This window comes from Mustelus asterias, chromosome 20 (genome assembly GCF_964213995.1).
Source record: "Mustelus asterias chromosome 20, sMusAst1.hap1.1, whole genome shotgun sequence".
Lineage (NCBI taxonomy): Eukaryota > Metazoa > Chordata > Chondrichthyes > Carcharhiniformes > Triakidae > Mustelus > Mustelus asterias.
Genome location: NC_135820.1, coordinates 35,638,215 through 35,656,203, shown reverse-complemented (window position 1 = coordinate 35,656,203; position 17,989 = coordinate 35,638,215). Strand labels below are relative to the sequence as shown.

The following is a 17,989-nucleotide window of genomic DNA, read 5'->3' as shown; positions in this document are numbered from 1 at the left end:
GGGGGGGGAATTTGGTCACACTGTCATAGGTGTATAAGGAGTATAATAAGGGGCTGAGGACACAGTCTTGTGGAGCACTGGTGTCGAGGACAATCATGGAGGTGTTGTTGCCTGTCCTTACCAATTGCGGTCTGTGGGTTAGGAAGTCTAGGATCCAGTCGCAGGGAGAAGAGCTGAGCCCTAGGCCACCGAGTTTGGTGGTGAGTTTGTAAGAATAACAGCATTGAAGGTTTAGCTTCAATAGGAGTCTGACATAAGTGTCCTTGTTATCCAGATGTTACAGGGTTGAGTGTAGGGCCAGGGAGATGGCGCTGCTGTGGGCCTGTTGTGGCGATAGGTGAACTGTAAGGGATCCAGGCAATATGGGAGGCCAGAATTGATCCATGACTAACCTTTCGAAGCACTTCATGATGATGGATGTCAGAGCCACCGAGCGATAATCATTTAGGCACGCTGCCTGCCTTTTCTTTGGTACAGGGATAATGGTCATCTTCTTGAAGCAGGTAGGAACATCAGATTTGTATATGGAGAGTTTAAAGATGTCTGCGAATACCCCCGCGAGCAGGTCTGTGCAGAATCTGAATGCTCGTCTGGGTACCCCATCCGGGCCAGTCACTTTCTGTGGGTTGACTTTCGAGTAGGCTGATCTGCGATGGTGACCTCGGATACCAGTTCAGTAGAGGCTTCCGGGGCAGAAAGCGTGCTCTCGCCTACCTCTTGCTCAAAAAGGACATAGAATACATTGAGCTCATCAGGGAGGGGGTGCATTGGTGCCAGCGATTCTACATGCCTTCATGTTGTAGCCTGTTATGTCTTGCAGACATTGCCATAGTCACTAGGAGTCGTGTGGCTAGCCTGGGACTCTAGCTTTGGTCCTGTACTGACTCTTGGCATCTGATGGTAGATCATATCTAACCATCGTCCCTTGACATTCAAGAGCATTGCCATCGCTGAATCCCCCACTATCAACATCCTGGGGTCTACCATTGACTAGAAACTGAACTGGACTAGTGGCGACCAGAGCAGGTCAAAGGCTAAGAATCCAAAGACAAGTAACTCACCTCCTGACCATCTACAAGGCACAAGTCAGGGGTGTCATGGAATACTCTCAACTTGCCTGGATGAGCGTAGTCCCAAAAACACTTGAAGTTCAACACAATCCAGGACAAAGCAGCTCACTTGATTGCTATCCTTTCCACAAACATTCAATCCCTCCACCACTGACGCATAGTGGCAGCCGTATGTACCATCTACAAGATGCACTGTAGGAACTCACCAAGGCTCCTTAGTGCACTCCAAACCAATGGCCACTACCACCACCTAGAAGGACAAGACCAGCAGATACCTGGGAACACCACCAACTCGAAATTCTCCTCCAAGTCACTCATCATTCTGACTTGGAAACATATCGCTGTTCTTTCACTGGGTCAAAATTCTGAACTTCACTCTCTAACAACACTGTGGGTACACTTGCACTTCAGGGTCTGCAACAGTTCAAGAAGACAGCTCACACTACCTTCTTATGGGCAACTAGGGATGGGCAATAAAATGCTGGCATGCACACATCCCATAAATTAAAACATGAAAAAAAAGATGATTTGTTGTGGACGGATGATTCCAAAAGGGAAAGTGCCACACCTGACCCAGAATGAACTTACGATGATGCAGAGAAGGAGGTGCTGGAAGTCTTAAAGTGCATCAAGGTAGATAAACCCCCGGACCTGATGAAGTGTATCCCAGGACATTGTGGGAGGCTGAGGAGGAAATTGCGGGTCCCCTAGCAGAGATATTTGAATCATCGATAGTCACAGGTGAGGTGCCTGAAGATTAGAGGGTGACAAATGCTGTGCCTTTGTTTAAAAAGGGCTCCAGGGAAAAGCCTGGGAACTACAGGCCAGTGAGCTTCACATCTGTGGTGGGTAAGTTGTTGGAAGGTATTTTGAGAGACAGGATCTACAGGCATTTAGAGACGCAAGGACTGATTAGGGACAGTCAGCATGGCTTTGAGAGTGGAAAATCATGTCTCACAAATTTGATTGAGTTTTTTGGAGGGGTAACCAAGAAGATAGATGAGGGCAGTGCAGTTGATGTTGTCTACATGGACTTTAGCAAGGCCTTTGACAAGGTACCGCATAGTAGGTTGTTGCAGAAGTTTAAATCTCATGGGATCCAGGGTGAGGTAGCTAAATGGATACAAAATTGGCTTGATGACAGAAGCCAGAGAGTGGTTGTAGAGGGTTGTTTTTCAAACTGGAAGCCTGTGATCAGAGGTGTGTCTCAGGGATCAGTGCTGCGTCCACTGTTATTTGTCATTTATATTAATGATTTGGATGAGAATATAGGAGGCATGGTTAGTAAGTTTGCAGATGACACCAAGCTTGGTGGCATAGTGGACAGTGAAGAATGTTATCTCGGATTGCAACAGGATCTTGATCAATTGGGCCAGTGAACTGACGAATGGCAGATGGAGTTTAATTTAGATAAATGCGAGGTGATGCATTTTGGTAGATTGAACCAGGGCAGGACTTACTCAGCTAATAGTAGGGCTTTGGGGAGAGTTATTGAACAATAAGATCTAGGCATATATGTTCATAATTCCTTGAAAGTGGAGTCACAGCTGGACAGAGTGGTGAAGAAGGCATTCGGCATGCTTGTTTTCATTGGTCAGAACATTGAATACAGGAGTTGGGATGTCTTGTTGAAGTTGTACAAGACATTGGTACGGTCACACTTGAATACTGTGTACAGTTCTGGTCATCCTATTATAGAAAGGATATTATTAAACTAGAAAGAGTGCAGAAAAGATTTACTAGGATGCTGCCGGGATTGATGGATTGAGTTATAAGGAGAGGCTGGATAGACTGGGACATTTTTCTCTGGAGCGTAGAAGGCTGAGGGGTGATCTTATAGAAGTCTATAAAATAATGAGGAGCATAGATCAGCTAGATGGTCAATATCTTTTCCCAAAGGTAGGGGAGTCTAAAACTAGAGGGCATAAGTTTAAGGTGAGAGGGGAGAGATACAGAAGTGTCCAGAGGGGCAATTTTTTCACACAGAGGGTGGTGAGTGTCTGGAACAAGCTGCCAGAGGTAGTAGTAGAGGCAGGTACAATTTTGTCTTTTAAAAAGCATTTAAACAGTTACATGGGTAAGATGGGTATAGAGGGATATGTGCCAAATGAGGGCAATTAGGACTAGCTTCAGGGTTTAAAAAAAAAAGGGCGGCATGGACAAGTTGGGCCAAAGGGCCTGTTTCCATGCTGTAAACCTTTATGACTCTATGATGCCATAGACAAAGTCACTCAGAATTAATTCATCAAACTCAATGCGTTGAATGCCAAAGAAAATTAATTTGAATGTTTTAAAAATATTTTGATTGTGGTTAAAGCTATCTTTGCACAATTGATTAATTCAATAAACTGTGCCAGATTAATTTAATAAGGATGACCTGTTTTTCAATATTTCAAAATGGCGAACCATATTCACTTCGCTTTATACTCGCTGTACAAGTTAATACTCATTTTTTGAAGGACTTTTAGAAGCTTCAAAGGTCGACTTCTAACAAAGCAATCTACAGTAATTATTTTCACAATCAAATTTGCTGCTGTCATGTTGTTTACAGAATCAAAGAATGCCTGGAGCGCAGGAGGAGAATTATTTGGCCTATCGCGTCTGCAGATACTCTGACAGAGTGTCTTACCCAGGCCCTCTCCCCACCCTAGTCTCGTAATCCTACACATTTACCATGACTAGTCCATCTAACCTACACATCTTGGGGCATTAAATGGCATTTTCTTTTAACCTGGTTAATCCACCTAACTTGTACATCTTTGGACATTTTAATCTCGAGTCAGGTATACATTGCACTGAGACTGTTTTAAACATAGGCACAATTAATATCAATAGGAAGACTGCCCTTTTAAAGAAAAACTAGCAGAGAAAATTCAGTAAATTGTGATGTCTGGTCTATTACCTGTTACTTAAGGTGATCAGGAAGGAATATTTTTGACTTTAATGATTGGTTTGAGGCTTTGAATAAAAAGGAGATACTGGCATTTGTGGACAGCTTGGCAAGATATACCGGACAAACAATACCTTTTCAGATGGGATAAGGTTCATTTAAAGCAGCTGGGGCCAAAGAATTGTCCCTTAATGTAAAAGAAGATACTTCATCTAATTATGACCCAAATTCATATAATTCATATAATTAATGAATATGCTTGTGGACTAGTAATCTGATGCTGTTAATTTATTGTTGAGAGATTTCAGTTGGTAGAAAGGCATACCACTAATATAGTTAATATATATAAGAATGCTGCATTTAAAAATAATTTGAGTTTTAAATAAGCTTGGGAACGTTTTCATAAACAATAGCCATCTATGCCCACTGGTACTTTAACCTAGAAATTCTACTCGTACACAAAATTAAATTGACAAACAGTATAAAATTGTGCTGTGACTCCACAGCACATCATAATAGAAGCGATTAAAGATTAAATACTTAATATGGGTAATAGCTCTGCTGCTCCCAGACAACAGTTCATCTCTACAATAAATAACGATTGCATAAATGAGAGAAACCAGAAAAATGTGTAATTTAGTCCTAAATTGCCAATGGGCAGGATTTTCTTTACTTATTTCTAAAATTAATACTCACGTGAAGTGAATATGTGGAGTTTGATTCTCGAGAGGTTAGTGTTGGTGGGAATTGAAACAAATGCAAACTGCACTTATGAAACGAGACACAAAAAGGATGGTAAACTAGTGGATTTTCTTGTTGCATGCAAACAGTAAACAGAACAGCGGTGTAGGATTTAATTTGGTGTGGCAAGGGGATGTGAAAAATCTAGGTTTGAACGCAGAGGGGAGTAAAGCAAAATTAATAAAATCTTTGAAATACATGCAAAGGCTCAGTTAAAATAAATGAAAACAGAGCACAAAACCTTTTCTGATATTTCAGTGCAATATCAAGGGAGCTGTAAAAGTTGAGAACGACTTGAGCAATTTCAAAATTATAAGAAGTGTCAGACAGGGGTGTGCTTTCTCCTCAGATTTATTCAATTTGTAATCTTAGGGAGACTGAAGACCTCCCTGGATTATTAGTTGGCGGTTACAAGTTTAATAATACAAGATATGCTGATGACACTGTTCTTATTGCCGCATCTGCAGAGAAACTGCAAAAGATTTTGGATAGAGCAGTGCGAAGAAACGAGAAAAAAGGGCTTAACATCAATTGTAATAAAACAAAATGCCTAGTAGTGTCCAAAAAGAAAACCATACTACAATTTAAGATCACAGTGAAGACTAAAAAGGTCACACAGGTAGACAAATGTTTTATCCAGGAAGTATGTTAATTTGAACAGAAAGAACAAGAAATAAGACAAATGATTGGAATGGCCAAAGTTGCATTGCAAAAAATAAAAATGATTATGATCAATTCAAAATTAGCTATGAAAATAAAGCTGAGAATCATGGAGTGCTACATCACACCGATTTTGATATATAAAAGTGAGGGTTGGGATGATTAGTAAAGCAATACAAAGAACAATCGAGGCTGCACAGTTTGGTTTTTAAGGCGAATAATTGATATCTTGGATGAATCACACAACCAATGAAGAGATCTTAGTATATTGTGAAACCAAAAACACTTTGCTGACAAAGATCAGGAAGAGACAGTGAGAATTATTTCAGTGTGTGATAAGAAATCAGAATATAGAAAGTCTGATGCTGCTGGGAAAGATCAATGGTAAAAGAGAATGAAGTAGACAAAGAATGATCTTTCCAAAGAGCCTCGCAAATTGGATGAATGTACCACCAAAGAAGAGGTTCCACGCCTCTGGAGTAAGATTAACGCATGGTTCATGATCACCATGCCCCTTAGGCATGATACCTGAAGAGAAAGACAGAGAGCACTGTGCACTTGAAAGTGCTGTCTTTAGAAGATAATAAACCAAAATTCTACCTGGTTAGATGAGATGGGACTATTCAAAGGGAACACAGGGGTTTCTCTTGGTGCCCTGACTATTAAACTCAGTGAAAGAGACTACCAGATTTCTCTGTTCAGAATTATTTAAAAAGTGAAATATTAGAACTGTATAGCTCCTGACCCGAATCAACATCTAGTGACCGCAAGTGTCATCTTATAAGTGTTCAAATCATGAATTATGCACCTGTTTAACCTTAGTTTATACAATGAACACTGACCAATATTTATCCCTCAACTAATGCTAAACTAGACAACCTGGTCAGTTGTCTCTTTCCTTTTATATCACTTCTCTGTTCTTAAATTATTCATCATGTTCACCTATATAAAAATGACTGTACTTCAAAAGTACTCCATTAGCTGTGTAGTGCTTGGAACAGAGAGGTTGTGAATGGCATTCACGTAGTTGGATGCTTGTTCTTTCTTACGTGACTAGGGAGCAAAATGTAAGATTAATTTTGAACTGCTCTAGCAAAAACTAGCCTATAACTAAATATAGGGCTAAATAGCTTCCTTCTGCGCAGTCAATTTCTATGCTGCATATGGTCCCTTACATTTTCATCTTCAATGCTCATTTTTCTTAAGTGCAAACATCATTATACTAACATAAAAGCTGGAATCAACTTCAAAACTGCAGAAAAAAATTCAAGAAATCTGACTAGCAGTCAAACTTCAATCTTTGTGACTGCTGCTTCTGCAGCATGAACTGGTCTTTGAACAGAATTGATTTACCTGAAGAGTTAACATAGTTTTTCTCACTTTTCCGAAAAGAAGAAATAGAATTTAAGATAGAAAATAAGCATAGTCTGATAAGTTCAAGGCTGGAAGGGGGACAAAATGAGGAGCGAGATATTTCTTGCTCACCATTCACTACAGAATGCAAAATTGTGTAAAAAAACTGTAATGTGTCAAACTCTCAACATAATTGGGTAACTCAGCTTACAACATTAAACCATTCATGGCTGGCACTCAAACTACTGGATTTGTTTATTGTTAAGAGTTTTAAGTGATGGGCTTTTTAAAGATGCTAATATAAACATAATGGGATATATACTTGAGTATTCTGCTCGTTAAGCTTTTCTGAATAGAGCTGCGCATATTCATTAAAACCAGAAAAGGATTATTAGAAAACACCTATTTCTTTATCCTATGGGAAAAGCCTGATCGATTTTCAGCTCTGCTTAACAAACTCTAATTAGATTTGTCTCAACTTTTCAAGCCAGCTCTTTAAGAATACAGATTTATCTGCTACTTGCATGACAGCAATTCAGAGCCTGAGGAGAATACACCAGAACTTCACACTATACAGATTCTCACACACATTTTAATAAGCAGAAGCACACCAGGACATTGAATGCATGCGTTTAATTTAAAATAATAAACCTGAAAGCTAACGCAAAGCTAGGCTGAAGTCAAACTTTCCCATGTTCAATTTCAACCATTTTTCATGAACATCCCAAGATATGACTCAAAGCTGGCAGTTTTCATGGAGTGGGAAACAGAACAATGAAGTGGAAAATGCAAGGGCATTTTTTAAAATGCAATTAATCTGGGAATATTCTGAATTGTGTTTATATTGAAAAGGTGGCAGACATGTATGACAATAATTGCCATTAATTAATTATTCTGGGATAATCCTCTCCTTTTGTTTAATTTTATTTTTAGGATAAACATGGCTCTAAAGCAACTCAGGAAAATTAACACCATCCAGGACAAAGGAGTCCACTGGATTGGCAGCCCATTAACTATTTTAAACATTCACTCCCTTGCCACCAGCGCACTATGACAATAGTGTGCACCATTCACAGGATGCATTGCTGTGGGAAAGTTGGTGTGTTCTGGGATCCTGGAACAGATTTTTCTTTGCTGAAGATGCGGGTTATCCAAAAATAAAAACAAAAATAGCTGGAAATGCTCAGCAGGTCAGGTAGCATCTGCGGAGCCAAACAGTTAACATTTCGGATCAATGACCTTTCATCAGCTCGTTTTACAGTAACTTCCAAAGCAATGACTTCTACGACCTCGAAAAAAAAAAGGGCAGCAGATGCAGGGGAACACCACCGTCTGTATATTCCCCTCCAAGCCACACACCAATCTTACTTGGAACCATATCACCATTCCTTCACTGTTGCTTGGTGAAAATCCTGAAACTCCCTGCCTAAATAGCAATGTGGGTGTTCCTGCACCAGATGGTATTCAGTAGATCAAGAAGGTGGCTCGTCACCACCGTCTCAATTAGAGGTGGGCAACAAACTTTAGCTTTTCAGTGAAGCTGACATTCCGTGAAAGAAAACGAACAAAATCAACTAGACTTTTTGGAAAGTTAAGAGATTATGACCTCACAGCTCACCTTCATGTTCCTTTTCGGTCATTCCAGCTTTCTTCATTTTCTTTGGTGTTTTCATGAAGAGAGGGAATATTGTTCTTAGTCCAAGAATGTCAACAAACTTGTGACAATTATCAGACCCTTCAGGACCAATCACAGCATGATCCAACACCTTTAGAGCACTGGCTCGTGACATTTTCTTTTCTCTATAAAAACATAAATTACACACTGATTATTGAGCACTTCTCATTACATGTAATCCTTTAAGCATTTCTTTAATACTTTAAAACTGGCTACAAATCTTAGTTAAGACTTGAGGAATACACGGATTATTTCTTTACTAATCATTTATATTCTTGAAAATAACTCCAAGATTCAAATATTATTGTGCAGAATTACTACTGCAGTCCCTGAGGAAATAAAACTAATTTCTGGATTAAATCTGAATGGGAAGAATCATCTCAACATTTTAAGTAGCAGTTCTAAAACTAAAGGCAAAACCAACCTTGAAGAATCTTAGCAGTTAACATGCATCTCAAAGTGCAGCCGGTAAACAGGTTATTAGGTGCACAAAGAAAGTAGTTTCACCAGTGGCAGGTTTCATTGTATTACTGAAGAGTTCATGGAGTCATGTACAGCATAATCCAACAATTCAGAAAATAATCAGTGAGAAAGTAGGACACAAAGTATGTGCACTTGAGCATTTTAGGCTATGAAGAGGCTTAATATTTACATCCTTCCGATGGTCCTATTGCAAAGAAGAGCCGAGGATGCCCTGGCTGAGATTTATCTCTGAACCAACAGCTCTAAAAACAGATTACCTGGTCATTGCAGTTTTTGCGCCCTTGCTGTGAGCAAATTTGCTGCTATGTTTTCCTGCACAGTCCAAAGATGTGGAGGTTAGGTTGATTGGCCATGCTAAATTGCCCATTAGTGTCAGGGGATTAACAGCATAAATACGTGGGATTACAGGTTAGGGCCTGGGTGGGATTGTTGTTGGTGCAGGCTTGATTAGCCAAATGGCCTCCTTCTGAACTGTAGGGATTCTATGATTTTCTACATTAAACCGAGACTACACTTCAAAATTACTTTATTAGTTGTAAGTGCTTCAGGATATGCTGAGATTGGGAAAAGTTATATACATGTTCTTTAGTCCTGTCTTGCAGGAAGAAGACAGTGAAATCGCGATGAGGCAAACTTGGATGACTCAAAATTCTGATCAAGTCAAAGTCATTAACCATTCATGCCAGCAGAATAGCAATTCTATAGAATGATGCCTGTTATAAACTGAAGTTCTGCACTGGCAATGCCAGATTATCCGATCTTGTCCAAGCTTGTGTTGCGAAGTTGGGTAGAGCAATTGTAGATTGGTGTATGTAAAGTTGTAAAATGCTAAGGAGAAAGCATTGCATGGTCCCTTTAAAAGGTGGTACTTTTTCCATGCTTAGAAAAAAAATGCAAGTACATAAAGAGCCCCAGACTGAAAAATTTGTATTGAAAGGCCCAGCAGTGGTGTTACCAAGGCAACAGGCTTTCAGGGTTTTGAATTTTTTGAATTCAGCCAATCAATTTGAATTAGGTACTTAGATACCAAGAGCCTATTAAATTTACATCCGATGATTTTGACAACCTAGGACCAATCCTATTGTGGGAAATATTGATATGTCATCACAGGTATAAAAGGGGGACAGTGAGACAAAAGGAGAGACAGCAACTGCCACAGCTCTTAGCTAAGAGCCCCATCCAGATAGCAAAGGTACCAAAGAAGAAAGAAGGCGGCCCAGAATATTCCAGAAGACACAAAACCTGGTTGCAATTTAGAGAGTAACAAAATTCTTTTTTTGTTAATGGGTGGGAATTGTATTTATTGGAACATCACACCATTAGAATCTTGTTTTATTCGGTTTGTTAATAGTTTAGTAAAGTTGTTCACTGTTAATTAGATAAATGAATTGTTACGAGTTGATTTTAGAGTGTCAGGGATTTATTTTGTATTTAACCACTAGGAGTTGCTGAAGGGCAGGTCACAGCACTTCACACACACCTTTTACAGATTATGAGGCAAGGTACTCCTCTTTGGGGATTTTGGTGTTAGTTCTCAGAAGGGGGGGGGGGGGGGGAGGAATCGACCTCCGCTTTATAACACTTACAACAGTGGACCACATAAGAGAAAAATCATGAATATTTCCGTGAAAGGTGGTGTGAAGGCTGTAAATATGGCCTGTAAATATCAGCCACAAAGGCTGAGAGATGCTCCGTGATTGCGCACTGTGGCACAAAAACACATACGACTGCACTGATGGTGGACTGTATCGTGCATGTCCAAAGACAGCATGTTAAGCAGAAATTCCCAACATTTTTCAATGGAAAATTCCAGCCTTTTACAAAGTCAGGCCATTATAAAGGTATAAACAAATTGAATAAAGGCTTTTTTAAAAACACCTTTACAGCTTTACTGTGTCATCATTTGTCATTTGATTTTTTTTTACATAGACCCTGTTTGCAGGCACATAGCGTTACATAAAGATACATTCATGCTGGAATGAGACCTCATCAGCTATCATAAAGCTCCACTTAACACAAATTTATGGCCAGATCCCCTAAAATCATCAGGATTTTATTATATAGATGTCTACAATTTAAAAATATGACTATTTTTTAAACAATCCCCAGAAATCAGAAATTAAGTACTTTAACATCAGATTAAGAGATTCCTTTTGGCAGAATGAGAGTCTCATGTTTTCACATTGCCAGGAATGTGCTAGACTCTGCTGTATAATAGAGGCACAAAGTGTTAACACACTGGACTACCTCCCTATGTTTACTCAATTAGACAATCCCACCCCAAACACAGATTTGCAAATATTCATGGTCAAGAATGCACATTGCGCTTGGTTCCCTGAACATCAGCTCATTTACATGACGAGGGTAAATGGCTGCCATCTTCCAGAATAAAAATGTCTTTTGGTGAGTTGATACCAAAGTTAAATAAAATGAAGCCAGACTGTCAAATATTCCCTCTTCCTCAAATTTGGAGTAGAATGATTGAATAGAATGAAAAGCCAATAAGGAGACTAACTGTGGGTTGATGCACTTAAAACAAATTTTCTTCAGTGCGTGAGAGGGAGAATAAATATATTAGATGTATAGATGTGTATTGGGCTTGTGGTTCACAACAAAACATGACTGAATAATTGACTTAAGCTGCCATTTGAACTTTGAGATTAAACACTAGAATCATGCCCAGTCTTGGACATGATACACCATGGTGCTTAAATTTTCCCTAGAAATGTCCGAAGAAATCAATGTGATATAAGGTTTTGCAATAGAGGAGAGATTAAGAGATTTGGAATGCAAAAATTTGAGATAAAGATAGACTTTAATGAAAATGGTTCCAAGCCTCCACATCAACAAAAGTGTCCATACTTAGATCTGCCTCAGGAAAATTTGGTTTTCCATTTTACAAAGGAGTAGCATGAGGAAAGAAATAGGTGTATGGTTGTCAATTTTTATTTTCATTTACAAGGCACAGGTAAATAGGAAATTATTGATGTGGTTCTAAACTTAGGATATTCTGAAACCTCAAGGAATAATGTGGTATATTTTAAATCTACAGACGTATTTTTTACATTAAGAAACCAGAAAAACTAGTGGGTCAGAAAGATGTAATTTAATTCCTGCAATTAATGGTGGGATATAATCCAGATAGATGGGTCGAATGTTGCAGAGGATAACATAGCTCAAAAGTGAAACAAATGCCCAAAGTCTCAACCTTATTTTAACGAACATGAATACATCAAAAAACGTAATGCAATAAATGTTTTACAAAATTAGTAGCAAGACTATGAGATTAAACCCCTTATGAGAAATGGAATCATCTCACTCAGACATTAAGAGATGCATTTTGAAGGATTTAGCTGATGCACATTATTATAGAATTTTACCCTGCATTTAATCCATGATACTCCAAACCCTGCATTATTTGTCATCATCTCTGGGTGAGGAAGGTAGAAATCTTCATAAAGAATATTATGCTTCTTTGACATGCAAAAGATTAAACAGCCAAGTTTTTAAGATACCTTTGTAAATAAATTACTCTTAATGGACAGATGTTCAGCACTATTTAAAAAGAGTCAAATATAAACTGTATAAAAAGATTCTGAATTTGTATAGTGAATTTCAGAACGTTAAGATATTCTAAAGCACTTTCCATTCAATAAGGTTAATTAATGTAGGAAATGTAGCAAAATTGCACACAGCAAGCTCCAGAAAGTAGTAATGCAATAATAGCCAGGTAATGTGTTTTTGTGATGTTTGATCGAGGGTTAATATTGGCTTTTAATATTCCCTTGCTCTTCTTCTACGTAATGGGATCTTTCACATGCACCCAAGAAGGCATCTCATCTGAAAGACGACACCTCAAACACTGCAGCACTCCCTCAGTACTGCACTCAAGTGTTAAATCTAGAATTTTGTGCTCTGGTCCTGGAGTGGAACTTGAAACACTTATCAAGTTACTGTGAAAATGTAAGTGACTAAAATGAAAATCGATCTATATCTGTTCTAATAGCACAAAATTAACTAGATCTGAAAGCTTTGTTAGCCTTTGTAATTTTATTGAAATAAAATGGTACAGAACCTACTGTACTGTAGGGATTCTATGATTCTATTCATTCGTTAAATTATGAGTCATGAAAAAACAGCAATCTATGTGACTTCATAATCTTTGCAAATAAAGGTTGCACAGGTAATCCATGTTTACAAAAAAATCTCATTAAAACACTGCTAGATCATTAAATGATGTCACACATTTGTAATATATTAAAATCCTTGAGTTGCTAACACACTAATGCTTCCAGTATTCTAAAATCAATGGGTAATGCAGAAACAGTGATGACTAATGCCTGTTAATTTGTTTCCTGCAGAAGTGGCATTGCAACCCTCAGACCACTACATCAAACACAACTGAAAGGCATTCCATTTCCTCTAAAAATCTTTGAACAGGAGAGATTCATCAGTATGTGTAAACGCTTGAGCACTTAATTTCTTGTCCTAGATTATTTTCAGTTGAACAAAATTGACATTTGTTCTGAATTTTACAAGTTGTACATATTAAATAAAGATTAGGTTCAGAAATTAATGGAAAATGAAAATTACTTTTTGTTGCAAAATTATTTACTTTCATTACCTTCAAGATGTTTCCAGTTCTATGGGACCACCCCTCACTGATAGTAAATTCATTAATTCAGACAGCCTTTAGTCTTTTGAAAATCAGTGCATTGATTACATTATGAACTTGGAAATGGTTTTATCCTTTTAACCTCAAATGAATTCAGCCATTGCAGCAGTCTGATTAACTTGTCCGTCACTGACTTCCAGCGAAATGAAGAAGTCTTGTCAATTAAGTCAAAGTTGTGGCATTCTAATTTTGTCCTATCTTCACAATTCACAGCCTGGGATATCAATCCAATTCCTCAAATAATTACAATTATAAATGTTGAAATGAAGAAGCCTAAATTTCTTTCCCCTAAAACAGCAACGGACAGATTCCAAACAAAAACAAGCTCTGATGGACAGATATTTTATTCCATTCCATATTTTGCTTCATACATAATTCTAGCATTAGTTAGCAACGCTGTCTGAATTAAACAGAGCATAAATTGTTCCAAGATCGACCTGCATCAGTTTTATGGTTTCAGTTGCACCACAGTTCAAACCTCAGCAAGTATAAAGATGCTGAAAGATCAATTTGTAGAGCCCAAATGCTCGATTTTGCTTTCAGAGACATATACAAAAGCGTCTTTACCTGAGCATTAGGTTCATGAGTTGCAGACCCTCCCCCTTCAGAAATCGATCCCTATTTGAGCTCAACATCAGGCACGAGCAAAGACTATCAAACAGGTTCTCCATCATCTCAAGCTCCTCATTTGTACTGGGATTATGACGTTTGAACAACTAAAAACAAAGGATTTGAGAGAAAACTTTTATTCACCATCAGAATTAAACCAACAATATATTACAACAGGCAGGATTTTAAATAAGGTCAAAGGAGACGTTTCTTAATTGAAAAATTGAAAACTTGGAAACCTCAGTTGAACATGTTAAAAAAAGCTTTACTTATATAGCCACTTCGATATCTTCTGAAAATTTCAAAGCAGTATACAGCCAATAAATTATTTCCAAATTGCACTCATTTTGTAGTTAATTTGTAAAATAGTAAGGACCCACAAAATAGCTATGAGCTAAACAAAAAGACAGTGGTGTGTAATTATTGGACTTTGGTAGAACCCCCTCTATTCAAGTAGTGCTATAGAATCTTTTACATCCATCTGGGTTGGAAGGCAGAGCCTCATCCAAAAGACAGTGCTTCTGACAATACACCTTCAGTATTGTAAGTGTTATCAGCCTAGACCATATGTTGTAGTCTTGCAATAGAGTTTCACTTATGATCGACTGACTCAAACTTGAGTTCTGCTACCAAGGCAAGGTGAACACTACAAATCTGTTGCATGCTACACAAGTTGCACAGCAAGGGAAAACTGTATTCTGAGACTATATCTGAGTCAAACAAACCTGAAAGGCATAAATTTGCTTACAGTTCACCAGATTTTCAGGTGGACCTTGATCAGATATCTGCCCGCTGTGCACTACATGAACATTTGTAGTCACCAAAGAAACAGTGACATAACGTTTCTGCTGAAAGTAGGAGGAATTTCATTTTGAATGGGGAGGGAAGATGGACCGACATCATCTGCACTCTCTCTCAAAGTCCGCGCATACAGAAGTGTGTTCTTCACAGCTACTCAAGGTTAAAATCATAGAATCGTAATGTTTAGAAGGAAGTAAATCAGCCTATTGTGCCTGAGCAGGCTCTTTGAAAGATCTTTCCAATTTGGTCCTGCATCCTAACTCTTTCCCCATAATCTTGCAAATTAGTCCTTTTCAAGTACACATCCAATTATTTTGTCAATGATTTCCTCATTTCAGGCATTATTTCCCTCCCCTCCAAACTACTCCAACCAGTTAATGAAAAACACAACCCAGCCAACCTGGCTTATTATTGCCCCCACTCCAACCTCCCTTCTGTCCAAATCGTTGAATGCTAGGTTGTGGCGGTGACTGCAATTCTGCCTTTCCATCACTCCCCTTGTTCTTCAAATGTCTCCTTTCCATCAGAGTGCTTGCCTGACATCAATTTTTAATTAGCCTGAACTTCATCTAACTCAACATCAGGATAACCAAAGCTATCATTTTCTCTGACCATTTCCACAGGCTGGTATTAGTATTTTGTAAGATCCTGAGATAAGCTTTAAACCCCATATATTATCCATCATCAAATAATGCTTGATTTTATCTCCAGAACAATGTGTCCCTATCCCACTCAAACCCTCATACAATTGGCACTTCCACATTTGAGTGATCCAATGTCTTCAGATGATTTACTCTGATAGCTTCAAAAAAAAATTAACATATATAGATTCTCCAGCCTTCCAGCCGCGTGTTTCCTGCCAGTGGGAGGTGACACGTTGCTTGCTAGCGGTGGGATTCTCTGGTCCCACCGTTGTCAATTGGAATTCCCATTGACATCGCCCCACACCACCCGGAAACCCGCAGGCAAGGATACGCTGCCTCGGGACTGGAGAATCCCACCGACGTGAAATGCCGGAGAATTCCAGCCAAAGTTTTTCTCTCAGGATCTTTATCTTTGGAATTCTCTTCCACAAGAGACTAGTGAAGCTCGGTCATTGAATATATTCAAGGCTGAGTTACACAGATTTTTGATAGTCAAGGGTTATGGGGACGAGACACAGAAAATCCAATCAGCCATATCTTATTGAATGGCAGAGCAGGCTCCCATCAGCCAAATGACCTCCTGCAACTCCTGTTTCTTATGATCCTAAACAATCCCATTATTGACAATTGTAAATACTTAATGGGTTTTTGTATTTATTCTTTAAGAAAATTCAATATTGCAGTGGAGAATGAAGAGGGAATGTAGACCATGTAAAGCCTGCATGTTTTAAATCACAAAAAAATACAAGTTACTACCACACACCACTATCACAAAAGATGATGTGCAGGTTAGGTAGATCAAGGAGAATAGTAGGGTAAATACATGGAGTTAAGGGGATAGGGCCTGGGTGGGATTGTGGTCGGTGCAGACTTGATGGGCCGAATGGCTTCCTTCTGCACTGTAGGGATTCTATATATAACACTATGCTGCTTGTGTCTCAATCTAACCAAGCCTCATTTCACCTTTATCTTTATTCACCTCCACAAGATGTAGTACATTTAATGTCCATGTCCTAACCTGAAATTACACCATGGTTTTTTTCCTATCTATTGCTGCAAGCTCATCTAGCCCTACAGTTTGTCCCAAGTGTTTTACTCCTCTATTCTCCCTCCCCTTGCTCCATCATTTGGTGGGTGGGGGCAGTGTCAGCCGCTGATGAGCAAACATAATCTATAAAGTGTGTTGGCTGTTTAGCTGTTAAAGCTATTATGCTGATAAAAGTTGCTCTGATGGATACAACTGTATGCATGTTAGTAACTCACCGCCTCACCCAAATACCATTTGTTAAGAAAAACCTGAAAATTTGTCACAGTATTAACACAAGTAAAAGTAATCCCAAAAAAACCCCCCAAAATCAGATATCATTCAACAAGGAATCAATTGAGGCAAATTGCAATAGTGGAATAATTAAATTAATACCAAATATTTCAGAATTTAAGGAACATTGATCAATTAGGCTAACTCCTTCATTTTCCATTCATTCTGGTTTACTGGACAATGGGGCAGTGAAGCATTTCAACAACACTGCAATATTTTTACAAATGCAAAATATTGCGGATTCTGGTAATCTGAAATAAAAATATAAAATGCTGGACATATTCAGCAGGTCTGACAGCAACTGCAGAGATGTCCTTTCATAGAATCCCCAGTGTCGGAGGAGGCCATTTGGTCCATCAAGCCTGCACCAACAACAACCCACCTAGGCTCTATCCCCATAACCCCATGTATTTATCCTGCAAACCCCCCTGACACTAAGGGTCAATTCACCTAACTTGCACATCTTTAGACTGTGAGGGGAAACTGGAGCACCCTGAGGAAACCCAAGCAGGCACGGGGAGAATGTGCAATCTCCTCACAGATAGTCACCCAAGGCTGGGTTTGAACCCAGGTCCATGGCGCTGTGAGGCAGCAGCGCTAACCACTGTACCACAGTGCCGTTCATGAGAACTGCACAAAGTTAGACATGCAATTCTGGATGAATACTTCTAACTTTACCCATTTCTAATGGGGCCTTTGCCGTTCGTAATATAATAAATGATTTGGAGGAAAATGTAACTGGTTTGATTCATAAGTTTGTGGTTGACACAAAGGTTGGTGGAATTGCGGATAGCGATGAGGACCATCAGAGGATACAATAGGATATTGATCGGTTGGAGACTTGGGCAGAGAGATGGCAGATGGAATTTAATCCGAATAAATGTGAGGTAATGCATTTTGGAAGTCTAATACAGATAGGAAATATACAGTAAATGGCAGAAGTCTTAAGAGTATTGATAGGCAGAGGGATCTGGGTGTACAGGTACACAATGTGGCAACGCAGGTGGAGAAGGTAATCAAGAAGGCATACGGTTTGCTTGCCTTTATCGGCTGGGGCATTGAGTTTAAAA

The 17,989-nt window shown here is 38.9% G+C and overlaps 1 protein-coding gene across 1 annotated transcript in view; it reads right to left on the bottom strand.

The window, feature by feature from the left end:
- The window catches only part of ctnnbl1 (catenin, beta like 1), a 186,944-nt gene that overhangs the window by 68,622 nt on the left and 100,333 nt on the right, over positions 1-17,989 (bottom strand). Inside the window, exons 10-11 of the mRNA XM_078236405.1 lie at positions 14,115-14,263; positions 8,333-8,514 (exon numbers count right to left, since the gene is read on the bottom strand). Of these exons, the coding sequence (XP_078092531.1) occupies positions 8,333-8,514; positions 14,115-14,263 (331 nt within the window). The remainder of the gene's footprint in view (positions 1-8,332; positions 8,515-14,114; positions 14,264-17,989) is intronic.